The sequence below is a fragment of the Caenorhabditis remanei genome, chromosome IV (genome assembly GCF_010183535.1).
Source record: "Caenorhabditis remanei strain PX506 chromosome IV, whole genome shotgun sequence".
NCBI lineage: Eukaryota > Metazoa > Nematoda > Chromadorea > Rhabditida > Rhabditidae > Caenorhabditis > Caenorhabditis remanei.
In genome coordinates, this window is record NC_071331.1 from 20422932 (window position 1) to 20446992 (window position 24061).

At 35.3% G+C, this 24061-nt stretch overlaps 2 protein-coding genes across 2 annotated transcripts; both read left to right on the plus strand.

The window, feature by feature from the left end:
• Positions 1–12765: 12765 nt before the first annotated feature.
• GCK72_015383 (uncharacterized protein) lies at positions 12766–18907 on the plus strand (the record flags this gene model as incomplete). The annotated part of the gene is made up of 11 exons (XM_003095319.2): positions 12766–12900; positions 12986–13096; positions 14196–14342; positions 14657–14730; positions 14777–14930; positions 14984–15070; positions 15868–15977; positions 16100–16183; positions 16725–16921; positions 17373–17478; positions 18706–18907. The coding sequence occupies 11 exons, from the start codon at positions 12766–12768 to the stop codon at positions 18905–18907; spliced, it is 1407 nt and encodes a 468-aa protein (XP_003095367.2).
• A 3559-nt stretch (positions 18908–22466) lies between these two features.
• Positions 22467–22850, plus strand: GCK72_015384 (uncharacterized protein; the record flags this gene model as incomplete). Its single annotated transcript, XM_053730830.1, has 1 exon — positions 22467–22850. The coding sequence occupies one exon, from the start codon at positions 22467–22469 to the stop codon at positions 22848–22850; it is 384 nt and encodes a 127-aa protein (XP_053585602.1).
• Positions 22851–24061: the final 1211 nt, after the last annotated feature.

The following is a 24061-nucleotide window of genomic DNA, read 5'->3' on the forward strand; positions in this document are numbered from 1 at the left end:
TGATAGTGAATAACGTGGGAGAGGTCAGAAACACCTTTCTTCAATTGTTCTCTAATTTTTGTAGAATTTTAAAAAACTGTGTCAAAACTGTTTTCGAAAACCAGATTTAGTTTGAAAAATTAATTTCATTTGTTCACAAAAAAATTTATTTTTTAAACTTTCTTTTTTATTTTCAGTATGTTACATCCCTGTTTTTTCATTTCTCATAGCAATCTTATTTAATTTTTTATTTCTCACTCTGAAAGTGTCTCAAGAACCGTCAAAAGTGTGAATATTCTCCCCTCTCTAAATCTACTGACCTCTTCTTTCTCTTATTTATCTGCCCCCCTTCAAAAGATTCAGAAGACCCTGCCTAAGAGGGACCTCAACGTAGTAAACAAGTAGAGAGAAGAAGAACGAAAAAACATATTTTCATGCTCTTTTTTTTCATAATTCTTTTCTCCTCTTTTCTTGCATAAAGTGACTTTTGACTTCTGATCATCTACGGAATATTTTGTCTCCCACGTGGATTCACTCATCTCTTCATTTTCATTTTTTCTGCTGAAAACTTTTGTCTGGAAGCATCTGCTGTTCGAAATTATAGCGAAATGTACGGATTCTAACTTTTACACACTTTTTTTGCCAACCTGGCCGAGCGGTCGATAAAATTTTCAACTAATTTTTGACAATTTCAGTCATTTTTCGGACATTTTTAGTAAATTTCCCGCCAAATTACTCGATTTTAAAACTTTTTGGTAGAATTTAAGCGATTTTCAGCGGTTTTTTTTATTTGCAAAATTATTCGAAATGAAGCAATTTTCAGTCAGAAACCAGTGAAATAGCTCAAAAGCGTCTTTTTTTTAAATTTTAGCAACGTTCGGATCGCACCAGCCGTAAATCAAAACAAAATTTTTAAAATTTTATAAACTTTTGACATATTCAAACTCTCTATAAAATTTCTGAAATTTTGAGCCCCATATTGTCTTATTTTGGAAAAATGGGGCCTGAAATTTACAGAAACTCAATTTTTGAAGTTTTTGAATATTTTTGCTCATTCTATGCCTTTTCACCCTAAAATCTACCAAAACCATTTAAAATCGGCAAAAAACGACTCGTGACTCAGAGACCCAACCCAAATTTAACCCTATTTTAACTATTTTTGGGCTTTTTACAGCAAAATACGGTCAAAGTCGCCTTTTGAAAATGAAATTTCATTTTGCCCCATGTCTAAAACCGTATTCCTTTCAACTCTGATCCGTAAATCTACCCTGAAGCTCGTAAATCGACACTAAGATTTTTTTAAATCTACACTATACAGGTCTCATAATTTTATCTGACCCCCATATACTCTTCAATTTTTGGTCTATTCTCTGAAGCCGTCAAATTCAGATGGGGCCGCCGCCACATGAGATTTCTTTCATCTCATTCATGAATGATGCATTCCATTCCGTCAATTTCCGGATCTCTTTTTGTTTCTCTCATTTTTAATCAGAAAATGAAGAAGACGGCAAAGAATTTATAATTATCTTATGTGTTTGTACTTTTCGTCCTTCCTTTTTTGTTTTTTTAGTCGACTTTCCGACTTTTTGGGGTCAAAAACCACCCCAAAAACTCTGAAAACTATGTATTGCATTCAAAAGTTTACGATCCCAAGAAGGATAAGGGGGACAATAACAAAACACATAAAAATGCTCAAAAATGTATGAGGAATTTTATTTTTTTCAGTGTTTTCGATATGGGGATATTGAGGACTGGAATTTGCGGATGTATTTAAAGAAATGTTTTTTATTTTTGAATTTGGTTTTATTTTATAATTTTAAAATGTGAGATTTAAAATCCTTGTAAAATTCTAATATGATGCTATTTTAAAATATTGAAAATGTCCCTCTTGGACCCAAAATACATCTGGAGATCAAAAGATGTATAGGATTAATATCTTTTGGAATTTTTTAGTGTTGAAAGATAGATATTCAGAATCCTCACATAATTCTGAACTAGTTACCATATTGAAAATTTGAAAAATTTCACTCCGGACCCTTCAGGGCCACCAGACGGCAATGTCCGCGACCAGAGGGAGGGCGTGGTTGCTTGACTGGTACTCTATCTTTGAGGAGTCGTAACTTCCTTCCAACTTGCGCTAGAAACTTGATTTTTAGCTCAAAATGATCGGTTACTCAAGAGCTATTAGAATTGTATAAACATTGAAAGTTTGTCAGCAAAAACCAGAAATTCAGAGCCATCTAATGTAGGTCTTCAGTAACTTTGGATACCAAAATCTCCCTTACTTTGAGGGGTCGTAACTTCCTTCCAACTTGCGCTAGAAACTTGATTTTTAGCTCAAAATGATCGGTTACTTAAGGGCTACAAGAAATATACAAATAATCAATAGTTTCAATAAAACTTTACCAAATCATGAGCGCCTGAACAATGCCTATATAAAACGAGAAGCGTTGCCATCATTTGATTATGGGGTCTCGCTAGAATGGTCCAATATGAACTTTTTTGTTTTTCTTCAGGTCTCTCATTAAAAATTTTATTATGATTTTAATAATCATATTTTTCAATACAATTTCTTTTGTTTCGAGCAATTTTCTCTAACTTTTCACCTACCAACTTAATGTTAGCATACTTGTCAAGCAGTGCCGACACGGGTCGGCTCGTAACTCTCTTCAAACTGAACTTCATGAGCTGGAAAATATATCAAATTTTAGATATCAACAAAATCTATGTATGTGACTTAATACGGGACGGATGGCTATTCGTTAACATACTGCGGACCGAGATAAAGTGCCAAAAAACGTAAAATTGGTCAAAAAAGAGATTCTAACCCAGCCGGCTCGTGGTACATTAACCGATCGGGCCAGTTTTATATCAGTAACATAGAACTCGCTGAGATCTACATTTTGGTTTATTTTTCCGCTCATAAAACTCAGTTGAAAGCGAGTTATGCGCCGGTAGAAGCCGCTATGTGGGTTCAAAATCAACACATTCAATATTGTCTTTTTGAAATCCATATTAGAAATTTATGCCAATTTCTAATATTAGACTTTTTATTTTTGAGTTGTATAAGCTTCATCCTCTTTGTTACCTTTTCAAGTGACTTTACCCTGAAATTTCTAAACTCTTTATGTACTTTCAACTCAAATTCGCTATCACTTTCCCCATCTTTTCCAGTTTTCTGAGTTTTAGACACTCAATCTCACTTCCCCTCCACTCAGTACTCGTACCCTTTTTTCTCACTTCCAAACCTCGAAAATCACAAAAAGTATGATGATTCCCTTTTGAAAATTCATGTTTCATTGGCGTTTTGCCATGCGTGGAATTGTTAATTTTTTGAAGGGTCGCTCTCTCTTCTGTCATCGCGTAGTTTTTCCGGAAAACGTGATTTCTTGATGATTTTGATCCATTTCTAGTAGGATTGAGGTGAGAAGTGTATAAGTTTTTTGAAAAAAACTGTAATTTCAGCCATGGCTGTCAGAAATTGCTGCCGGCCGCGGCTTTGTAGAGTTTCGAGGGAAAACATGACTTGATATATTTTTGACTTTTTGGTACCAATTTGACAGTCAGGGTTCGATCACCACGGGTAGCAAAACTTTTTTGGGCCGACCGCGACTGTTTGAGATTTTCAGGAAAAGGCCGCGGCCGGCCGTGCGACAGCCTTGATTTCAACACAGAAAATTCTGAATCCTCGTCAAATTCAAAGTCTGAAAATATTTCGAAATTAGGTAAAGTGTCTGAACATGGAATAATGAGAGGTGTAATTATAAAAATATCAGCTTTTTTAGATAACTTGAAAATATTTCGAATGGAAATTAATATTTTTGAAATCCTCGAAAAACTCTAATTGAAATAGTTGAGCACAATGTCCGCGATCAGAAGGAGGGGAACAGCGGGGCGCGCTCCGTTGGCTGATCAGATATCACGGTTATTTGATATTTTATTTGACTATTTAAATATACAGTAAATGTCACTGGAGGTCAGGTACGGTTCAAGTCCTGAGGTCTAAATTTTCACCAATAACTCGTATGCTGTACCTGCAACCGCCTTAACTCTAAATCCCCCCCCCCCTCCTTCTGCAAACCCCTTTCCCTTAATTAGTGTACTTAGTCTCTCTTCACCACAGCGTTTCGATGAGCAACTACACATACATCAGATAAATAAATAAGAAGCTCTTCTCCTTCTGAAATTGTGGTAATTTAGAAAGAGAGAGAGAGAGTTAACCAGAATTTTGGAAATCATCAAGAGGTGTCTTGTGACCTCCATTCTGGCCAGTGACGTCTTTTACTCGGTATGACGAAGAGACTAGCCATTTTGCAATGTCACATTATTTGTGATTTTTGGAAAAAAAAACTTGTCTGACTTTGAGCCTTGTTGCAAATATTATAGGCAAGCTAGTAAACGTGCAACATTAAATCATCCATATTTTTGTAACCATTACAAAACTTGATTAATGTTTATAAAATTCTGATTGCTCTTGAGTGCCCGGTCATTTTACGCTAAAAATTAAACTTATTGATCAATTTTTCAAAGTTATCTTTTTTTTTCAAAGTTATCTCAAAGTTCAAAAAGCCATCAACCACTCGACGCCCTCTTTGTGATCGCGGACAGCGTCGTCTAGGCTAACATTTTTGGAGTTTCTTGCTATTTTCTCATTTAAAATTTCACAAGAATCATTTCGCACTAAAAACCAAGTCTTTTTCTGAAATTCCAAGAAAGTTATGGTCACTCAAATATTTGGGATGCAATCAACCACGCGCGCCGCTGTTCCCCTCCTTCTTTGGACATTGGTGTCGTCGGCGTCTAGGCTAACATTTTTCAAAGTTTCTTACTGTTTTCTAATACAGAATTTTACGATGATTCCAAAAATGTAAGTTTCGAGTTTTTGTCTAGAACTCAAGAGAGTTATGACCACTCAAACACTTCGGACATTGCGGTTAGTGGGTGCGCTCTGGAGATTTTTGAAATTTTGTTCAGGCGTTCATAATTTAATAATCTTCTATCAAAAATATTTTATATTTATATATTTCTTGTAGTCCTTGAGTGTACGGTCATTTTGAGCTAAAAATCAAATTTCTAGCACAATTTGGAAGGAAGTTACGATACCTCAAAAATAGAGTACCAGTCAACCGCGCGCACCCTCTTCATTGCGGTCAATCCTAGCTAGGGGCGTCAAGGCTAACATTTTCCCAAATTTCGTACTATTTTCTAATACAGAATTTTACGAGGATTCCAAATATGTAAATTTCAAGTTACAAAATACATTTCCGAGAAAGTTATGGCCAGGGTTCAGAACATCACTGTTTTCTTATCCCTATCACCTTTTCCCTCACCTCTGAAAACGAAACTTACAACTTTTTCCTTCTCTAAATATAACATTTCTCTAATTCACCCCATTCATGCATTTTTTAAGAACTTTACAGCTCAAAATTCACGTATTTTTATCCAGAAGATTTCAATCTTTAGCCTTTTAGACTCAATTCTAGTCGTTCTCCTCGAAACCACAAGTTCAAAATTTTCCGATTTTTTTTCAAATTTTTTTTCAAAAGGAGGGATTTTTTTCTTCAAAATGGATTCATTGAATTCTTTGAAAAAAAATTTTGTAAAATCTATACAATTTTTGGAGAAATTCAAATAAAAACAAGAAGATTATAATATCATCATATTGTCATCTGTTCCCTCAATTTGTACTCCTTCCGATTCACTAATCCCTGTTTTTTTGTAATATTTGTTCTGATTCACTGCTCAGGATTCGCTTTTTTCCATTTCTAGGTCATAATCTTTCCGATTACTCCGGTCAACTTTTCTTAGAAATTGTAGTAGCTTGCATATTCTCAAAGAAGATTATTTATTGAAATTTGTAAATCTATTTATCCCAGCAGGAAGCTCTTCATTATTTTTTTTGTAATTGTCCAAAATTTTATTGGCTGTGTACATAATATTTGTTATTCTAACATGAATTAGATGCATTTTTCCCTAGAATAGATAAATTTTCCAGTAATCCGGGAACTTTTCAGGAAAGCAGTGTTTGACCGGGTATAGGGCAGAGTACAGAACTCAAAAAGCTATTAAAGGATGGGTATATTAATGGAGTTTGTGGAGGCTCGTTAGATATCTACTGGCGCTTTTTTACCCCGTAAATCTACCCTTAAGCTTGTAAATCGACACTAAAAACTTGTAAATCTACACAAGGTCCCGTGAAACAGCATCTATTTGAAACAAATTTTACTGTAGAAATATTTTTGTAAATCTACCCCTAAGCTCGTAAATCGACTCCTAGAAAATTATCCTAATAACCACTTCTTACATTTTTTGCCGTTTTTGTAAATTGCATTCCCCCTTCCGCCATTTTAAGATGTTTCCGCCTTCCGCCTTCAATTTACTGCTATTTTTAAGGTTTTTTAAAGGTTTTCGGTTTTTACCAAAAATAACCAAAAATAACCATTTTTAGAAGCTTTTCACAACTAAATAAGGTCAAAATCGTTTTCTAAAAATGACAATTTGTTATGCCTTTTGCTTTTTGACACTTTTTTTATTCCGGCTTCCGCTTTCCGTCTAAAATTGGTCTTTTGCCACTTCCCTCTCAACTCTACTCCGTAAATCTACCTTCAAGTTTGTAAATCTACATTTAAACCTTGTAAATCTACACAAGGTCCCGTGAGACAATTCGCTTTTCTTCCAAGAAGAATATATAAGAAGTAACGACTTTTAATGTAAAAATATTTTTGTAAATCACCTCGATAGCCCGTAAATACACACTTCAATGACTACCATAAGCTATCACAGTCTTATATCGTAAATCAAACCGTAAGCTCGTAAATCCACGCTTACCTCGCGTTACCACCTTTCTGACCCACCTATCATATGCTTCGTCACAATGTGTTGCCAGATTCACAGTATTTTATAATCCGTCACTGAAAACTGATCTGATTTTCATTACATTCATTTTTTTGTCCTTTTTTATGACGAAGACGTCACAATTTTTGTCCTCTCACTACGTAGGATTCTTTGACCTATACAATTTATTCGTATGTACATTTCTCTCATTTCCAGTCGCAACAAATGTATCAAATTCTCTCACATGTATTATCAGATATTCAGACACCCCCCCCCCAATTATGAATGCAACATAAGATACTAATTAATCAAGTCAGAAAATGTTATACTCCCACACCTGGAACATGCTTAATTCATTTTCTAGACTTTAGTCAAGTGTCTATGGTTTTACTAGATCGTTCGATCTTTCTGATCTCTCCAGTTCCAGAATATTTTCCTATTTTTGGAAAACACCACGCCCGCCAGACAGATTTATTACCTTCCAACTACTACGCATTTGAATGACTTTTTAATCTTTTTTCATTACTCATGTCAGAAATATCTAAAAATGATGTGAAAAGGGCGGGTCTTGAAAACTTTTCGATCAGTTTCATAGAAAACTGAGATACTCGACCTGACAGAGATAAATCTCAGTTTTTTAGTTTTTTAGAGGTTAGAAAGTAAGATATTCGGAATCCCGTAAAATTTTGGACAATTCGCTTTTTCGAAAATTTGAAAATTTTCAGTCCTGGTTCCTCTAGAACCCGTTAACGCGGTTGATTGCATCTCACATGTTTGAGTTTCCATAACTCTCTTGGAATTTCAGATAGAAACTGGAAAATTTTATATTTGGAATCATCGTAAAATTCTGAATTTGAAAATAGTAAGAAACTTTGAAAAATGTTAGCCTTGACGCCGCTAGCTGGGGTTGAACGGGGCGAGTCGTTGACACAATCTGGCATCCTTTTGGGGGTCGTAACTTTTTTCAATTTGAAGCTAAAATTTTGGTTTTATGTTCAAAATGACCGGGCACTCAAGGGCTACAAGAAAAATATAAATATGTCAACATCTATTCTCTTACACCACTCTGAGATTCTCTGTGTCAGAAAACCCCGTTTTCAATATGAAATTCAGATTCCCCGCCTATTTTTACCCCTATCCAGACAGTTTTTACTCAATTTTCGAACTCTGTGCATTTTGTCGTGTCGGTGTTCGGTGTTTGCACACAATCGGACCTACAGTAACCCAAAAATCACAAAATGAGAGAAAGAGACGCAGAAAAATGGGGTTAGGGGTAGTTTTTGATGGGGAATTGGAATCTGGCATTAGTTTTTAAAAATTGTAAAAATTTGAGTGCTATTCGGCATGTTTCAGGTTTTTAAAACTCATTTTCTGTATAAAACCGTGCTAAAAACTCAATTTCCATGTTAAATTCGGGTTCTACGCCGATTTTTACCCCTATCTAAACAGTTTTCACTCAATTTTCGAATTCTGTGAATTTTATCGTGGCGGTGTTCAATGTATGCACACAGTCTGTGCTACAGTAACCCAAAAAACACAGAATGAGAGATAGAGACGCAGAAAGATTGGGAATAGGGGTAGTTTTTGATGGGGAATCAGAATTTGAGCATGGTTTTTTTAGGTTTCTAACGGTTTTCATATTTTTAAATTTTTTGTAGACACTTTTGCTTCCATTTCCATCTCACTACCTCCAAATTTTTTATTTTCTTATTCATTTGCATCAACATTCCTTCTCCTCCTCCTTGTCTGACTTCTGTGTTAGGTCCCTTCTGAAAAAAGAGAAAAGAAATAAAGTTTTGCCACAATTGAATTTTCGATATCCCTTTCCTTCCTTCTGAATATCTGAATATATCGGATGTATCCATATGTGAAGTCATCCTTTTCTTTCGCGTGCTTCAACTAATAATTTTCTTTTTTCTTCTTTTTTTACGAAAAGAAAACTTTTTCTCGTCGAAAGTGGAAATTTGGGAGTCTGTCGGTGTGTCTAGGTGTCCGTTTATAACAATTTTTGATTACTAGAGCGAATTTTGATGAGGAATTCAGAAATCCTGGTTTTAAAGTTGGAAAATTTAATTTTCACTATCAAAAACCCTTCTATAATCTTGTCCATCTGTGTGTCTGTCTGTCTGTCTGTTTTTCCGCATTTCCAGATATCTTTACTTCCTTGTTTTTTTTCAAAATAAAGAAGAAGCTGAAAATTTTCCAAAATTGAAAAAAAAATTCCAGGAGCCTTTTAGCTTGATTCTCATTCCCCCTTTATATCCAATTTAAATTTAAATTCGCTTTTTGATTTTGGGATTTTGGTTTTTGGTATACGGAAGGAGGAATGTCTGTGTCTCCGGATGTCCAGATGTCTCTGTATCAAAATGTTTTAAAAAACATATTTGTCAAGGTCCGGGTGACTGGGCGATGAAATTCTAAATTCTAAATTCTAATTTTTCACGAAAAAGTCAAATTTTCGAGTCGCGGTCTCATATTGTAGTCTCGAAAGTTCTGAATTTTGATCTACTGTTCTCAATGGAGCGCATTTTCTCAGTGATTTACATTTTCAAAAATGTCATAATTGTCAAGGCGCGGATAATTGGCGCCAAAATCCAAAATTCAAGATTTTTTGATATCTTTGAAATTCTTTTTGCGAAAAAGTCAATTTTTTGACTATCATTTAGAATTAGAAAAAATTCTTAAAAATCATCAAAAATGATCGCATTTTCGATAAAAAATTGAAAAAATTTTAACAACATTTGAAAAAAAAATTGATCAGTTTTTGGAGCAGGTCTTCAAAAGTTTTTCAACATGTTTTCATCTGTTTGTCCGGATATCCATTTTTCCGCATTCTCAGAAATCAGAAAGACCATCATTTTCGTGTTTTCCATGAAATTTCAAAAATTTTGAGCCCCATATTGACCTATTTTGACAAAACTTTAATTTCTTAGATTGGTGGCCTAGAATTCCAAAACTTGAGGTTTCTAGGCCACGGTCATTTTTCTAAGGATTTAGGTGGTTTTTGACGAATTTTTCAGGTTTTAAGTGTTTTAAGAGCCTAAAATCTCAAATTTTTCAATTTTCGAGTTGTCTGTTGGTGTGTACGTATGTCCTGTTTATCCGGATGTCCATCTTTCACAATGAGCTATCCCCCCCCCCATTGCTCTCTCTTTTTTTCTCTTTTTGAAGAAAAAAGTTAGAAGGCAAAAAGAGGATGTGTCGGGGTTCTGAAATAAAAAATGAAAAAACAGAGTCGTTTTTCACGGGTCCAAAGACAATTATATCCTCCCCCCAGCAGCCAACTGACTGAAAACATCTCTGTTCGTCGCCGACAACATCCTTTTCGTGTTTTTTAAAAAAGACTTGGAGGAGGAGGAACATGGGATAGAAACGGGGGTTCCGGTTTTGGAAGAGATAAGAAATTTCGAGAAGTTCTCAAATTTTAAACCGTAAATTTGAGCGAAATCCAAATTATGAATGATTTTTCTTAAAATGTCTTCCTAGAAGCTTATAAGCTAGAATTTTGGTTTTAAGTCTGAAATGAGCAAGGGCTACTAGAATTGCATAAATGTTTCATAGTTTCGACTCAAATTTGACTATTTTTGAGCAACTTTTGACAAATTCGAGAGAATTCTGCGGGACTAGTCCGAGACCCATCTCGCGACCACTCCCCGCAATGTCCGCGACCAGATGATGGGAGTTTTTGAGCCGTCAGGTGTCACTAGTTTTTGGGAAGTGCACTGGATATTTTTATTGTCTTGCCGGGCCGGGTCTTGTCAGCGAGATTAAAGGCATATTGTGGTCTGTTGTGAAGTTTTCATATCATAATGTATGAGTTTCGGTGAGTTTATTTTCATACTCCAAGAATTTTTTAATTCGGTCCACAACCCGCTGAGAGTGAGCGCCGAAAAGTTTGGTCATTGAGATGGCCGAAGAAAATTGGTGGCCGTGGCCTAGAAATTCGACTTCGGCCGTGTTGATTTTTTGAACTTTGACGGTATTTTCTATAATTTTTGAAAAAACTATCGAAAAGAACTGCAGAAATATGTATCAGAATACTGAAAAAACCGTTTTACAGAAGTGAAATTTCTGGAACATTCTCGCTGACCAAACTTTCCGTTTAATGTTTTTTTAATCAATATTTGCCGTCCTTTATCGAATTTATTGAAGAAATACAACAAAAATTATAGAAAATACCGTCAAAATTAAAAATATCCAACGTTTCCGAAGTCGAATTTCTTTTACCAACCTCCATCTCAATGACCAAACTTTCCGGCGTTCGCTCTCAGTGGGTTGTGGACCGAATTAAAAAATTCTTGAAGTATGAAAATGAACTCGCCGAAACTCATACATTATGATATGAAAACATCACAACAGACCACAATACGCCTTTAAGTCTCGACCCGAATTCCCGGGTACTTGGAGCCAAAAATTCAGTTTTCAATGTTTTCGAATTTTTTTGGAAATGTTGTGAGTTTTTTTTCGCGAAAAAATCCAATTTTTTTTTAAATATTACTCACAATTAGAAAAAACTCTGAAAAATCATTAGGAATGTTTACATTTTCGATTAAAAATTGAAAAATTTGGTTCATTTTTCGAAGCCGGGCCTTGACAACATTTGTATATTTTGATGTATTTTTCTATTTACACAATTGAAAACGTGATGAAAACCACTTTTTTCGATGATTGAATCACCCAAAACGCATACTTGCGAAATCACGAAATCACGACCCGGTCATAAAATGTGCATAATTTTTTTCAAACTTTTAGAAATGTTTGGGAATTTTTATGAAAAACTGTAAGAAATCTCATGTACATTCGACATTTGATCGAAATTTGAAAACCGTTGACTTTTTTTTTTGCAAGAAAGTCAAAAAATTTCAAAACTTTTTCACTTAAAACTTTCAGTCCTTCATAAAAATTTTTGCAGTTTTTTCAAACAAAAAAATTCCAGCTATTCCATCTGAAATTTCATGAAACTCTCGATTTTCACAGTTCTAAGTCCCTTAAACCACAATTTCAGCCATTTTTTTCCAATCTTTCGATCTCCCTTCTCTCCATTTTTCATTCCCATAACTAGGTTGCTGTCACTCTCCTAAAAATGTCCCATTAAAAAGAGACCGCCCATCTTAATAAATCATAACGGAAATTGGCTACTTTTCATCCAAAAAATGTTCATTCTCATTCTCTTTTTTATTCCATTTCCCCCTTTTCTATTCCTCCGTTCTTTCCCAAGAATTCTCAATTTCCTGCTCCCCCCTTCCACCCAGGCTCCGCCCACTTTTGTCCTATTTTCTTGCTTAGTCTGTTACCCTACATTCCCTTCTCAAGATTACAGAGCAAACCAAGCGTAAACCTGCTGGAAATGGAAAGATGAGCGATTTGGAGAGGTGCGATTATAAAGAAGTGAGTTTTTTTGGATAAATTTTTTAAAAACACATACTCTGTAGGAGAAAACGCTATTTTAGACACGAAAATCAGATTCCCCGCCGATTTTTACCCTTATCCAGACAGTTTTCACACAATTTTCGAATTCTGTGCATTTTATCGTGTCGGTGTGTTCAGTGTTTGCATACAATCGGAGCTACAGTAACCCAAAAAACACAAAATGAGAGATAGAGACGCAGAAAGATTGGGAATAGGGGTAGTTTTTGATGGGGAATTGGAATCTGACATTAGATTTGAAGTATTTTAGAAATCTGACCGTTATTCGGCATGCTTTAGGTTTTTAAAACTCATTTTCTGTATAAATTCGTGTTCCAAACTCAATTTCCATGTTAAATTCGGTTTCTACGACTATGTTTACCCCTATCCAGACAGTTTTCACTCAATTTTCGAATTGTGTGCATTTTGCCGTAAGGTGTTTGCACACAATCCGAGCTACAGTAACCCAAAAAACATAAAATGAGAGATTGAGACGCAGAAAAATGGGAATAGGCGTAGTTTTTGATGGGGAATCTGAATTTTAGCATGATCTTCAGCGGTTTTCTATATTTTCAGGCGTACGGTGGCCAAATTCCGAACTGTTCCGACGCCACCAATACCGTCTACGATGCGTACACTCGGACGTGTGTCACTGCACAAGTTATACAATTTGAGGATCAGGTATTTGATATTTTTCTAGAGTCTACCCCCTAATCCCCCGCCGGTTAATTGAAAACAACAATTTTCTGTTCTGTTTTTTTTTCAGGAAAACGAGGTGAAAATGCAAATAATCTACGGAATTATTCTGCCACTTCTCGCCGTCGCCGTTGTTGTTTCGAATAGCATCGTCATTTTGGTTTTAAGCCAGCAGAAATCGGTAAGGGACCGGGGCGAAGAGTGGAAGAAATAAGAAAAACTTGGAAAATTGGACGGAAATTTCATATAAGCAATTATTTAATTCTTCATATTTTGAGCTAAACTTTGCATAAATTGAATAAAAACTCACCAAGTTATGGATTTTCGAAATATTTCAAAAAATTTGGTCTTTTCTAAAACTTCAATAATACACTGTGTTTTGCACCGAATTGCTTGAAACTTATATATTCTCTATGGGGCGGAGCTTGATAGGCTAAAAATATTTTTCACGTAAAGTTGAGAAGATTCTGAACGTTTTGAGCCAAAAATCTTCCAAAAAAGTTACAGATTTTCGAAACTTTTGGAAAATCTGAAAGTCATTAGAACTACAGTAACTCACCTCACTTTGGTCTGACCCACATGAAACTGATATTTTTGGAATCAGCAAGTTGAGACGGTTCTAATGAGTATAATCACGGCACACTTTTAAAAATTTGATTTATTTTGAACTTTCTTGGGTCTCAACACGAAAACTTTGAAAACTACAGTAACCTCCAGCGAAAACTATGCGGTTGCATTTTTCTTCAAAAGTTTGGTTGATACTGATCGTTTTGTGCCAACTATTTTTTCTATTGCTCCTAAAATAAAAAAGTTTCAGATTTTCTAAAAATTTCGAAATCACAAAAACCTACCGTAACTCACTCAGTTTTGCTCTAAATTGGACGAAACTTATATTTTTGAACAAAGCGTATCAAGACGGTTCGAATGAGTATAATCATGACACATCTTCAAGCTATACGGGTCTCACCACGAAAGCTACCGTAGTTTAAAGGCGCATAGAGTGCTCAAAACTTAAATTCATTCGAAACAGGGCATGATTATACTCATTCGAACCGTCTCTACTTTCTGATTCCAAAAATATAAATTTCATAAGTGTCAGAGCAAAATAGAGTGAGTTACGGTAGTTCTAATGACTTTCAGATTTTCGAAAAGTTTCGAAAATCGATAACTTCCTCAGTTGTTGAGCTATGCAGTTGGGATTAGGTGCAAAATGTAGAGAATTGAACGGACTATCTGTAAAAAATAAATCTAATTTGTTTCATCCGTCGTAATTTTTCCAGAAACGCGCAAGCGTGGAACCCCTCCTCTGGATGGCCATCTGCTCTCTTCTAATGGCAATTTCACCACTCCCATTCACTATTTATTATTATAATTTGAGTCATCATGAGGACTTCAATCAGACTCTGTTTTTGTGCTATTTGCAGAAGGTAATTTTCTTAAAAATTTGAATTTTTCATTTTCTGTTTAAAAACGTGTTCCAATCTCAATTTCCATGTTAAATTCGGTTTCTACGACTATTTTTACCCCTATCCAGACAGTTTTCACTCAATTTTCGAAATCTGTGCATTTTGTCGTGACGGTGTTTGGTGTCTGCACACAATCCGAACTACAGTAACCCAAAAATCACAAAATGAGAGAAAGAGACGCAGAAAAATGGGGGGGGGGGGTAGTTTTCGATGGGGAATTTGAATTTGAGCCTAGTTTTTCTTTTTAAAGAAAAAATTGAAATAATTTTTTTAAGATTTGCATGGAAATTCTTCCATTTTTCTTCAACACACTCGTCACTTTATTCACAATTTTGTTAGGAGTTCAAAGGTATTTTCTTATTAAATTTTTTAATAAAAAATATCGTTTTTTCCAGATTCATAGCCGTCCAATACCCGCTCCAATCGATCCGATGGTGCACACACAAAATGGTTCGTCGATATTCGAAGATAATTTTAATTCTGGCAATATGTCTGACTGGTGTACACTCTATATATGACATACGGTTACTGTATCATTTCTGTCTGAAGGTTAGTGTGTGTGTGGATTTACGACTGGGTGTCGATTTACGAGAAATTTTCAGTATGGAGATGAGTCGTTTTGGGTGGCACGATGCTTCATTGGTTATTCGTCATTGACGTCTGCAATGGGTGCTGACGCGTTTTCAGCGGTGAGTGTCGGAAAGGGGCGGAGCTTAACAAGTTTGAAATATTTTTCGCGTGAAGTTAAGAAGATTCTGAACGTTTTGAGTGAAAAATCATCTAAAAAAGTGAAAAACTAAAAAAGTTATAGATTTTCGAAACTTTTCGAAAATCTGAAATTCATTAGAACTACCGTAACTCATTCCATTTTGATCCGACACCCATAAAACTTATATTTTTGAAATCAGCAAGTTGAGACGGTTCAAATGAGTATAATCATGAAATACTTTGGAGAAAACTTGAAAATTTTGAGATTTTGGGTCTCACCACGAAAACACCAAAACTACCATATCTTGGTCAATCTTTGCCCAAAATCAAAATTAAAATTATTTTTGAAATCAGCGTGTTTAGACGGTTCAAATGAGTATAATCATGACATACTTTGAAAAATATTGAATTTTTTGAATTTTTTTGGGTCTCACCACGAAAACTTTGAAAACTTCAGTAACCTCCGGCGAAAACTAAAACTATGCGGTTCGGTTATATTTTTCTTCAAAAGTTTGGTTCATACTGAACGTTTTGTGACAAAAATTTTCTCTATAGCTCCAAAAATTTTTTAAATTGAGATTTTCGAAATATTTCGAAACGTTCTGAAATCACAAAAACTACCGTAACTTACTCTGTTTTGCTCTAAATTGGACGAAACATATATTTTTGAGCTAAGCTTGCCAAGACGGTTCAAATAAATATAATCATGCCGTACTCTGAAAAACTTTAAAATATTTTATTTTTTGGGTCCCACCACGACGAAAACCCGAATTTTCAGGTATTCGACTATTTCCGAATCGGTCTGGTTGTCGTGTCGAGTGGATTGTTATTTGTGGTCACTATCCTCCTCATTCAAACAATACGAACGCATGATAATCCGAAGCAAGGGTGAGTTTTTGGAATTTTTTTCGAAAAAAATTTGAATTTCCCGCCAAAAAACTCAAAAGTGGTTTGGCGGGAAATACAAAACTTTTTCTTCAAGCTTAATACTCAAAAACATTAAATTTCAGAGTCCATCGTCACAAGAATCGAAAAACATCCACCAACACAACTATCATGTTAACAGTGATTATTGTCATCTATATGTTGGCAAGGTAGGTCAAAAAGAGGCGGAGCTTAACAAGTTCAAAATATTTTTCACGTGAAGTTGAGAAGATTCTGAGCGTTTTGAGTCAAAAATCTTCTGAAAAAGTAAAAAACGAACCAAGTTACAGATTTTCGAAACATTTCGAAAACAGGAAAGTCATTAGAACTACCTTAACTCACTCCATTTTGCTCTGACGCCCATGAAATATATATTTCTGGAATCAGCAAGTCGAGACGGTTCAAATGAGTATAATCATGACCTATTTCGAATGAATTTGAGTTTTGGGCACTCTATGCGCCTTTAAACTACGGTAGTTTTCGTGGTGAGACCCAAATAGCTTGAAGATGTGTGATGATTATACTCATTCAAAGCGTCTGAATGAGCTGGGAGTGATAATCGCTGTTTTGGGGCAAAAAAATCAAAAATCACAGGCAAAATCTATAAAAACAAGAGTTTTAGACTGAAAATGGCCTAGTTTCGTTAATTTTTTATGTTTTTTCGAAATTTTTGTTCGAAAAATTTGAAGTTTTATATCACAATTTTTGCAGAGCCCCCTCGACGCTGCTCATCCTACTGGTCAAAATAATGGACTACATGCCGGTGCCCCAACTCGCATTCCAAATAGTCAATAACGTGTATTTACGAGTATTTGCAAATATTACAGTAATCTCATTGCATCCGATATCATTTGCTGTCTATATGTTCATGTCGAGAAAGTTTAGAGTCTCGTTGAGAAGGTTGTTGGGTGAGTTATTTAAAAAGTTCAAGTCATTCCGTGTATTTTGGTACAAAAAATAAGTTGGTAGGTCAAAAACAAAGAAAGTTATGGGCATTCGAAATTTTTCGAAATTTTGAAATTGAGTCTAATGCTACCGTAACCTGGTCAAAATCTTGGTAAGACCCATGAAACTATTTTTCACAAAAAAAATCAAATCAAATGCAACATTTTATGCTAAAAATCAATAAAAACAAGCCAACCCCCGCAAAGTTATAGAATTTCGAAATTTTTCGAAAATCTTAAAAATTCATTCAAACTACTGTAATTTTGTCAGTTTTGTTCCAAAAATTATAAAACTTACAGTTTTGGAATCAGTAGGAAAAGACGGTTCGATTGAGTATAATCAAGATAGTATTTGAAAAATTTCTGGGTTACTGTAGTTTTCGTGGTGGGACCCCCATATAAGTTATATTTTCAGGTTGGCGATTCCTTGCGTCTGACGAGGAGTTTAATGCATTTACTTCTTCCACGAGAATCCATACAGCACATCCAAAAATGTCATTAGTGGAGAAGGAGAGCTTATGGTGAGTCTTCATTTTAAATTAACCAATTTTTTTTCCAATTTTTTCTAGACTAGTCGTTTTCTTTGTTGTAACTTCTAAAAACAATTAGCATAGCTGAAATCAGCGTGTTGAGACGGTTCGAATGAGTATAATCATGACTATATTTGAATCAAGTTGGGTCTCACCACGAAAAACTACAGTAAGCCAATTTAAAGGCGCATACAGTAGGCGGAAATCAAATTTCACGGAAGGTGGTCATGATTATACTCATTTGAATCGTCTTAACTTGCTGATTTCAAAAATATTAATTTGACAACGTTAAGTGATGATATACTATAGTTACAGTAATTTTCAGATTTTCGAAAATTTTCGAAATTCCATAACATTTCCAATTTTTAAGCCATTGTCATGATTGTTAGTTCATAAGAATCTGAATGAACCAATTTCTTCATGAAAAATAACGCAGTCCAAGTTTTACCAGCTTTAACAACTTTCGTGCTGAAATTCACATTTTTGAAGGTATCGGCATAATTTTTAGCTTGAAATCTATATAAATCTGAAGTGAATGCATTTTTCCTAGCTAGTCGGCTTGATTTTCGGCGTTTTAAGCTCAAAGCCAACTTTCTATCTCCAAATCTTCAAAAGTTACAGATTTTCGAAACTTTTCGAAAAGTTCTGAAATCACAAAAACTACTGTAACTCCTCTAGCTTAGCGAAATAATTTTCCAAACTTATATTTTGGAATCAGCGTGTCATGACGGTTGGAATGAGTATAATCATGACATACTTCAGACCACTTTGATTTTTGACGATTTTTGACTACCTCCAGTGGCCTAGAGGGTCTTAAAATTGAGTAACTTCAAAATAGATCATGATTATACTCATTTGAACCGTCTTAACATGCTGATTCCAAAAATATAAATTTCATGGGTGTCCCATCAAAATGGAGTGAGTTACGTTAGTTCTAAGGACTTTCCTGTTTTCGAAAAGTTTCGAAAATCTGTAACTTTTTTCGTTTTTCACCATTTCAGAAGATTTTTGGCTCAAAACGTCCAAAACCTTCTTAACTTCACGTTAAAAATATTTTAAACTTGCTAAGCTCCGAATTTTCGAAAAATTTTGTAAATTTTTGAAAATCCTTAACTTTCAGTTTTGAAGCTATCCAAAAGTTTTTTAGCTCAAAATGTGTAGAATTTTATAAATTATTCATTAAAAATAGTCCCCCATCCCCCTTTTCCCCATTTTCAGTGGAGTTCGTGTCACTCGTAGTCCTGGTGGAGGAGGACAACAGAAACGTGGAATGTCTGTTGACTTCAAATCATCTTTCGACGTGGAACCTCAACGACGTCGTCGGGCAACAACTGCCGACGCGAATCACGCCAATTTCAGAAGTTTCGCCGAAAACTCTGAGAAAAAATCGACGGGAATTGTGAATATTTGCGAGGATTAGCAATGGATTACTGTAGATATCAATGGATTACTGTAGATCAAATATGGTGTGTTTGTGATTTATTAATTTTATGGGCATCTGGACATTCAAACCTCTTTCTATCGCTTTTTATATCTTTTTTATCAAAAAAAAATTCAAAAAATTTTTTTTTCGAAAAATTAATAAATAATTGTATATTTTCAGCCCCCAACGATCTCAAATCAAAATGACCGTTAGCAACAATTTGTGATCTCTTCAATTGTAAATTATTGATTGTTTTTATTGCTCTGTTGTAGATAACATAACATTGTTTTTGTTAGACAATGCATTTTTTTAATTTAAAAAGTTTTTGGTCCATTTCTTCGATACCGCGAAATAAAATCAGATTATTGTTTTTTTTTAAAGCAAGGCCAACACATCCCCAACATTTTAAGCCAAAAAACAGAGAGATTGATCAAAAACTAAAAAAGTTACAGATTTTCGAAACATGTCGAAAATCTGATAGTCATTAGCACTACCGTAACTCACTCCTGTTTGCTCTGACACCCATGAAACTTATATTTTTGGAATTAACAAGTCAAGGCGGTTCAAATGAGTATAATCAAGACACATTTCCATGATATTTGGGTCTCGTCACGAAAGCTACCGTAGTTTGAAGGCGCATAGAGTGCTCAAAACTCAAATTCATTCGAAATAGGGCATGATTATACTCATTCGAACCGTCTCCACTTGCTGATTCCAAAAATATAAATTTCATAAGTGTCAGAGCAAACTGGAGTGAGTTACGGTAGTTCTAATGACTTTCAGATTTTCGAAAAGTTTCGAAAATCTGTAACTTGGTTTGTTTTTCACATTTTCAGAAGATTTTTGAGCCAAAACGTTCAGAATCTTCTTAACATCGTGTGAAAAGTATTTTGAACTTGTTAAGCTCCGCCCCTGAAAACGCTCTACCCTCTTTAGCATTTGAAGACAGCTACCCGAGAGAGAGAACGCAGACAACAAGACACTCTAGCTTCTCTGCGTCTCTGCATCTCAAAAACAGAACAATTTGTTTTCAAAAAATGAGTTTATTTAGAGCAAGTAGTCGTTCAGTCATCCATACACTTTCCAAACTGTCTATTTCCATTGAAAACTTTATATCCAGAAATTTCTTATCGATATAACTGAAAATAGATTATTGGTATGAAAGTGCGCTCTATTGACAACAATCCCTTACTCATTCGAGTGCAATGATTTAGCACGTAATGTCTTCTCTTTATATCGTCCTCTCGCACTTGTCGATAACCCTGAAATTGAGGAATGAAAGTGCGCTCCACGGATAACAGAGCTTACCTGACTATAAGAAGAGAGGGAGGAGATGCGGGGAAGAATCGAGAACTGAATTTGATCGATTGATTGAATCGATCGATAAGGGGAGGGGGAACACGTGGCAAAAGGGGGGAGGTCACGGTAAACGGTTTTGCCACTTTTTTTAATCAACAAAATCACGGAAATTTCAAAAAAACCATTTCCCGTGACCTCCCCCACTTCCTTACTCTACTTTTCTGCCACGTCGCCCTTCCTTCGATTAAATCAATCGATAAAATTCAGTTCTCGATTCTTCCCACCTCACCTTCTTATAGTCAGGTAAGCTTTGTTATCCGTGGAGCGCACTTCCATTTCCTCAATTTCAGAGTTATCGACAAATCCAAGAGGCCGACGGGCATATAAGGAGAAGACAAGTTACTTGCATCTCATTGCATTCGTTGAGAGGATTGAATGAGTAAGGAATTGTCAATGGAGCGCACTTACATACCAATAATCTATTTTCAGTTATATCGATAAGAAATTTCTGGATATAAAGTTTTCAATGTAAATAGACGATTTGGAAAGGAGTTATTGAACGACTACTTGACTATTTGATCTGAATAAATTCATTTTTTGAAATAAATTGTTCTGTTTTTAATGAAGAGACGCAGAGAAGCTAGAGTGTTTCGTTGTCTGCGCGCTCTCTCTGGTTCAAATGCTCGTATCCTAATATCCATTTGAGCAATCGAAACGTGGCCAACTACAAAAATGTGGCTCTCGATCTACAGTTAAGAAGATTCTGAACGTTTTGAGTCAAAAATCTTCTGAAAAAGTGATAAACGAAAAAAAGTTGCAGATTTTAGAAACTTTTCGAAACTTTTCGAAAATCTGAAAGTCTTTAGAACCACCGTAACTCACTCCATTTTGCCGTGACGCCCATGAAATTTACATTTTTGAAATCAGCAAGTTAAGACGGTTCGAATGAGTATAATCATGACCTATTCCGAACGAATTTAAGTTTTGAGCCCTCTATGCGCCTTTAAACTACTGTAGTTTTCGTGACGAGACCCAAATATCATGGAAATGTGTCATGATTATACTCATTCGAACCGTCTAAATGAGCTGGTAGTAAATATCGCTGTTTTGGGGCATAAAAATCGGGTCTCATCGCTATAATTCATAAAAACAGGAGTTTTATGCTACCCGAGAGAGAGAGAGCGCGCAGACAACGAAACACTCTAGCTTCTCTGCGTCTCTTCATTAAAAACAGAACAATTTATTTCCAAAAAATGAGTTTATTCAGAGCAAATAGTCAAGTAGTCGTTCAATATCTCCTTTCCAAATTGTCTTTTTACATTGAAAACTTTATTTCCAGAAATTTCTTATCGATATAACTGAAAATTGATGATTGGTATGTAAATGTGCTCTATTGACAACTATTCCCTTACTCATTCGACTAGCAATGATTAGCTCGTAATGCCTTCTCCTTATATGTTTCCAGAAATTTCATACCGATATAACTGAAAATTGATGATTGGTATGAAAGTGCGCAATTTTACATTTTTGAAATAAGCAAGTTAAGACGGTTCGAATGAGTATAATCATGCCCCATTTCGAATGAATTTGAGTTTTGAGCACTCTATGCGCCTTTAAACTACGGTAGTTTTTCGTGACGAGACATATGCCATGAAAATATGCCATGATTATAGTCATTTGAACTGTCGGGACATGGTGATTTTGAAAATTCAAGTGTTAAGAGTCCTGCTTTCATAGCGCACATATTCAGCTCAAACCAAAACCATCATTATATATTTTCAAAAAGACGACCATATCCCTCTGATGTAGAAAATTTGCATTTCTGACAAAAAAAATCATAAAAGAAAGAGTATAATCACTTCTTTCCCCCCTCTTTTTTCATTTTGTTCTTACTACAAAGTAAAGAGCCTCCTTCTTCTCTTATCATATCTCACTAACCCTCTAATCTTCTGACTTTTCTTCTTTTTCATTTCATTTTGTTGTTTTCAATGTCCTCCTCTCTCTCAAGTAAGTACGTACTATGATTGTCTCCTGGGTTACCCTTTCTTTTTTCTTCTCACCACTCTTTTCCTCTTTTTCAAAATTTTAGGCCAATCCCTTTTATCTTTTCTTTTTGGGGTGGTATTTAGGCAAAAAGTGAAATTTTTATATGATTGGATAGCTAAAATTCTGGTGGGTACGGTGGTGTAATTAAATTATTCAAGTTTCCATTTTCTCATCATCTCAACTCCACTATTCTGTTTCTTCCTGTTCCAGAATGCCAAGTCGCCGTAAGTCTGGCATCCGTCTAACCGATGAAGAAACCGCGATCATTCGAGAAAAACTAATCGAAGGTCACTCGTATCATCAAGTCGCCGAGATCGTCGAACGAAGTGTCTCAACTATTTTTCGAGTCGCCAATGAGCTCAAGGCGGAAGACCCGGTGTTTCGAGACTGTCGTCAACAGAGGAGACTCTCTGAACCAGAAGTTCAGGAATGGTACAAAATGAAAGGAGTGAATAAGCTTTATGCACCGTATGTTACCAAGGTTTCTGAACAACGCAAATCAAGTAAGAAGACTCAAAAAGTCAATGTCGCTTCGTTGGTAAGTTCTGATCTTGGTACTAAAGTAACTCGCTCGAAACGCAATTTTATGAGCTGAAACATATACTAAAATGTAGATTTCGACGAATTATGACTTACTACCGTCCGGACTAGAGTGGTTTTTTTTCCATTCTTGCGTTTTTGGCACCTTTCTCGTCCCGCAGCCAAATACCGACCGGATGGCATATAGTTAATGTCCACGGGTTGGGCTTGAATGGCTTTTTTTGAAAAAATAGTGAGTCTTATTAATTTGGACTCCTTCGGCCTTTAGATAGACACTTAAGACACATTCTCTGTGAAACTCGAGCACCTAGCTGTTATCCACTGTACAGAGAAAAGTCAAACCGGTTTTTATGAGTTGGTATTATGCATAGGCGGTAGCTAGACACCTAATAACACATTGGTCCATATTTCATTTGGCTCCGCTCCCTACCGTCTAAAATAGCCCCTAAGGGAAGTGAAAATTCTATTAAAAAATCTGAAAGTTTTTTCGATTAAATTTTGACGGGAATCAACGAGAAACGTTATTTTAAGCATTTTTTGTGTTTATACCTTATTTTTAGCACTCCATTTTCACCGAGAAAAAATGTCATTTTTGTAAAATTTTCCGGTTTTTTACAAACTTTTGTTTATATCTCAAAAATCTTACGTTACGGGAGATGAGATCGTTTCAGATTCGGAATTTACATGAAATTTGAAGTAATATAGGCAGTGTCCGGTTAAAAATCTCGGGGTACGTATTTTTGCTACAGAGGAAAATATGCAAATTTTTGAAAAATTTCAACGTATCACTACTCATGGAGCAAAAATTCAATGTCGCCAAATCGTTTGAGATTTTGTCAGAATACTACACCATGAGTGATCTATTCATTCCCAAAATTTCAGCTCATTCGGTTTGATCCGCAGCTTTTTTGAAAATCACTATGTCAGTTTTCAGTGTTCCAACCGAAAAAAATTCCATCAACTTTGAGAGGCGGGGATCAAACCGAATGAGCTGAAATTTTGGGAATGAATAGATCACTCATGGTGTAGTATTCTGAGAAAATTGAAGTTTTTCTTCATGAGTAGGGATACGTTGAAAATTTTCAAAAAATCGCATTTTTTTTGCTCTGTAGCAAAAATAGGTACCTTGAGATTTTTGACCGGACACTGCCTATATTACTCCACATTTCATGTAGATTCCGAATCTGAAACGATCTCATCTCCCGTAACGTAAGATTTTTGAGATATAAACAAAAGTTTGTAAAAAACCTGAAAATTTTACAAAAA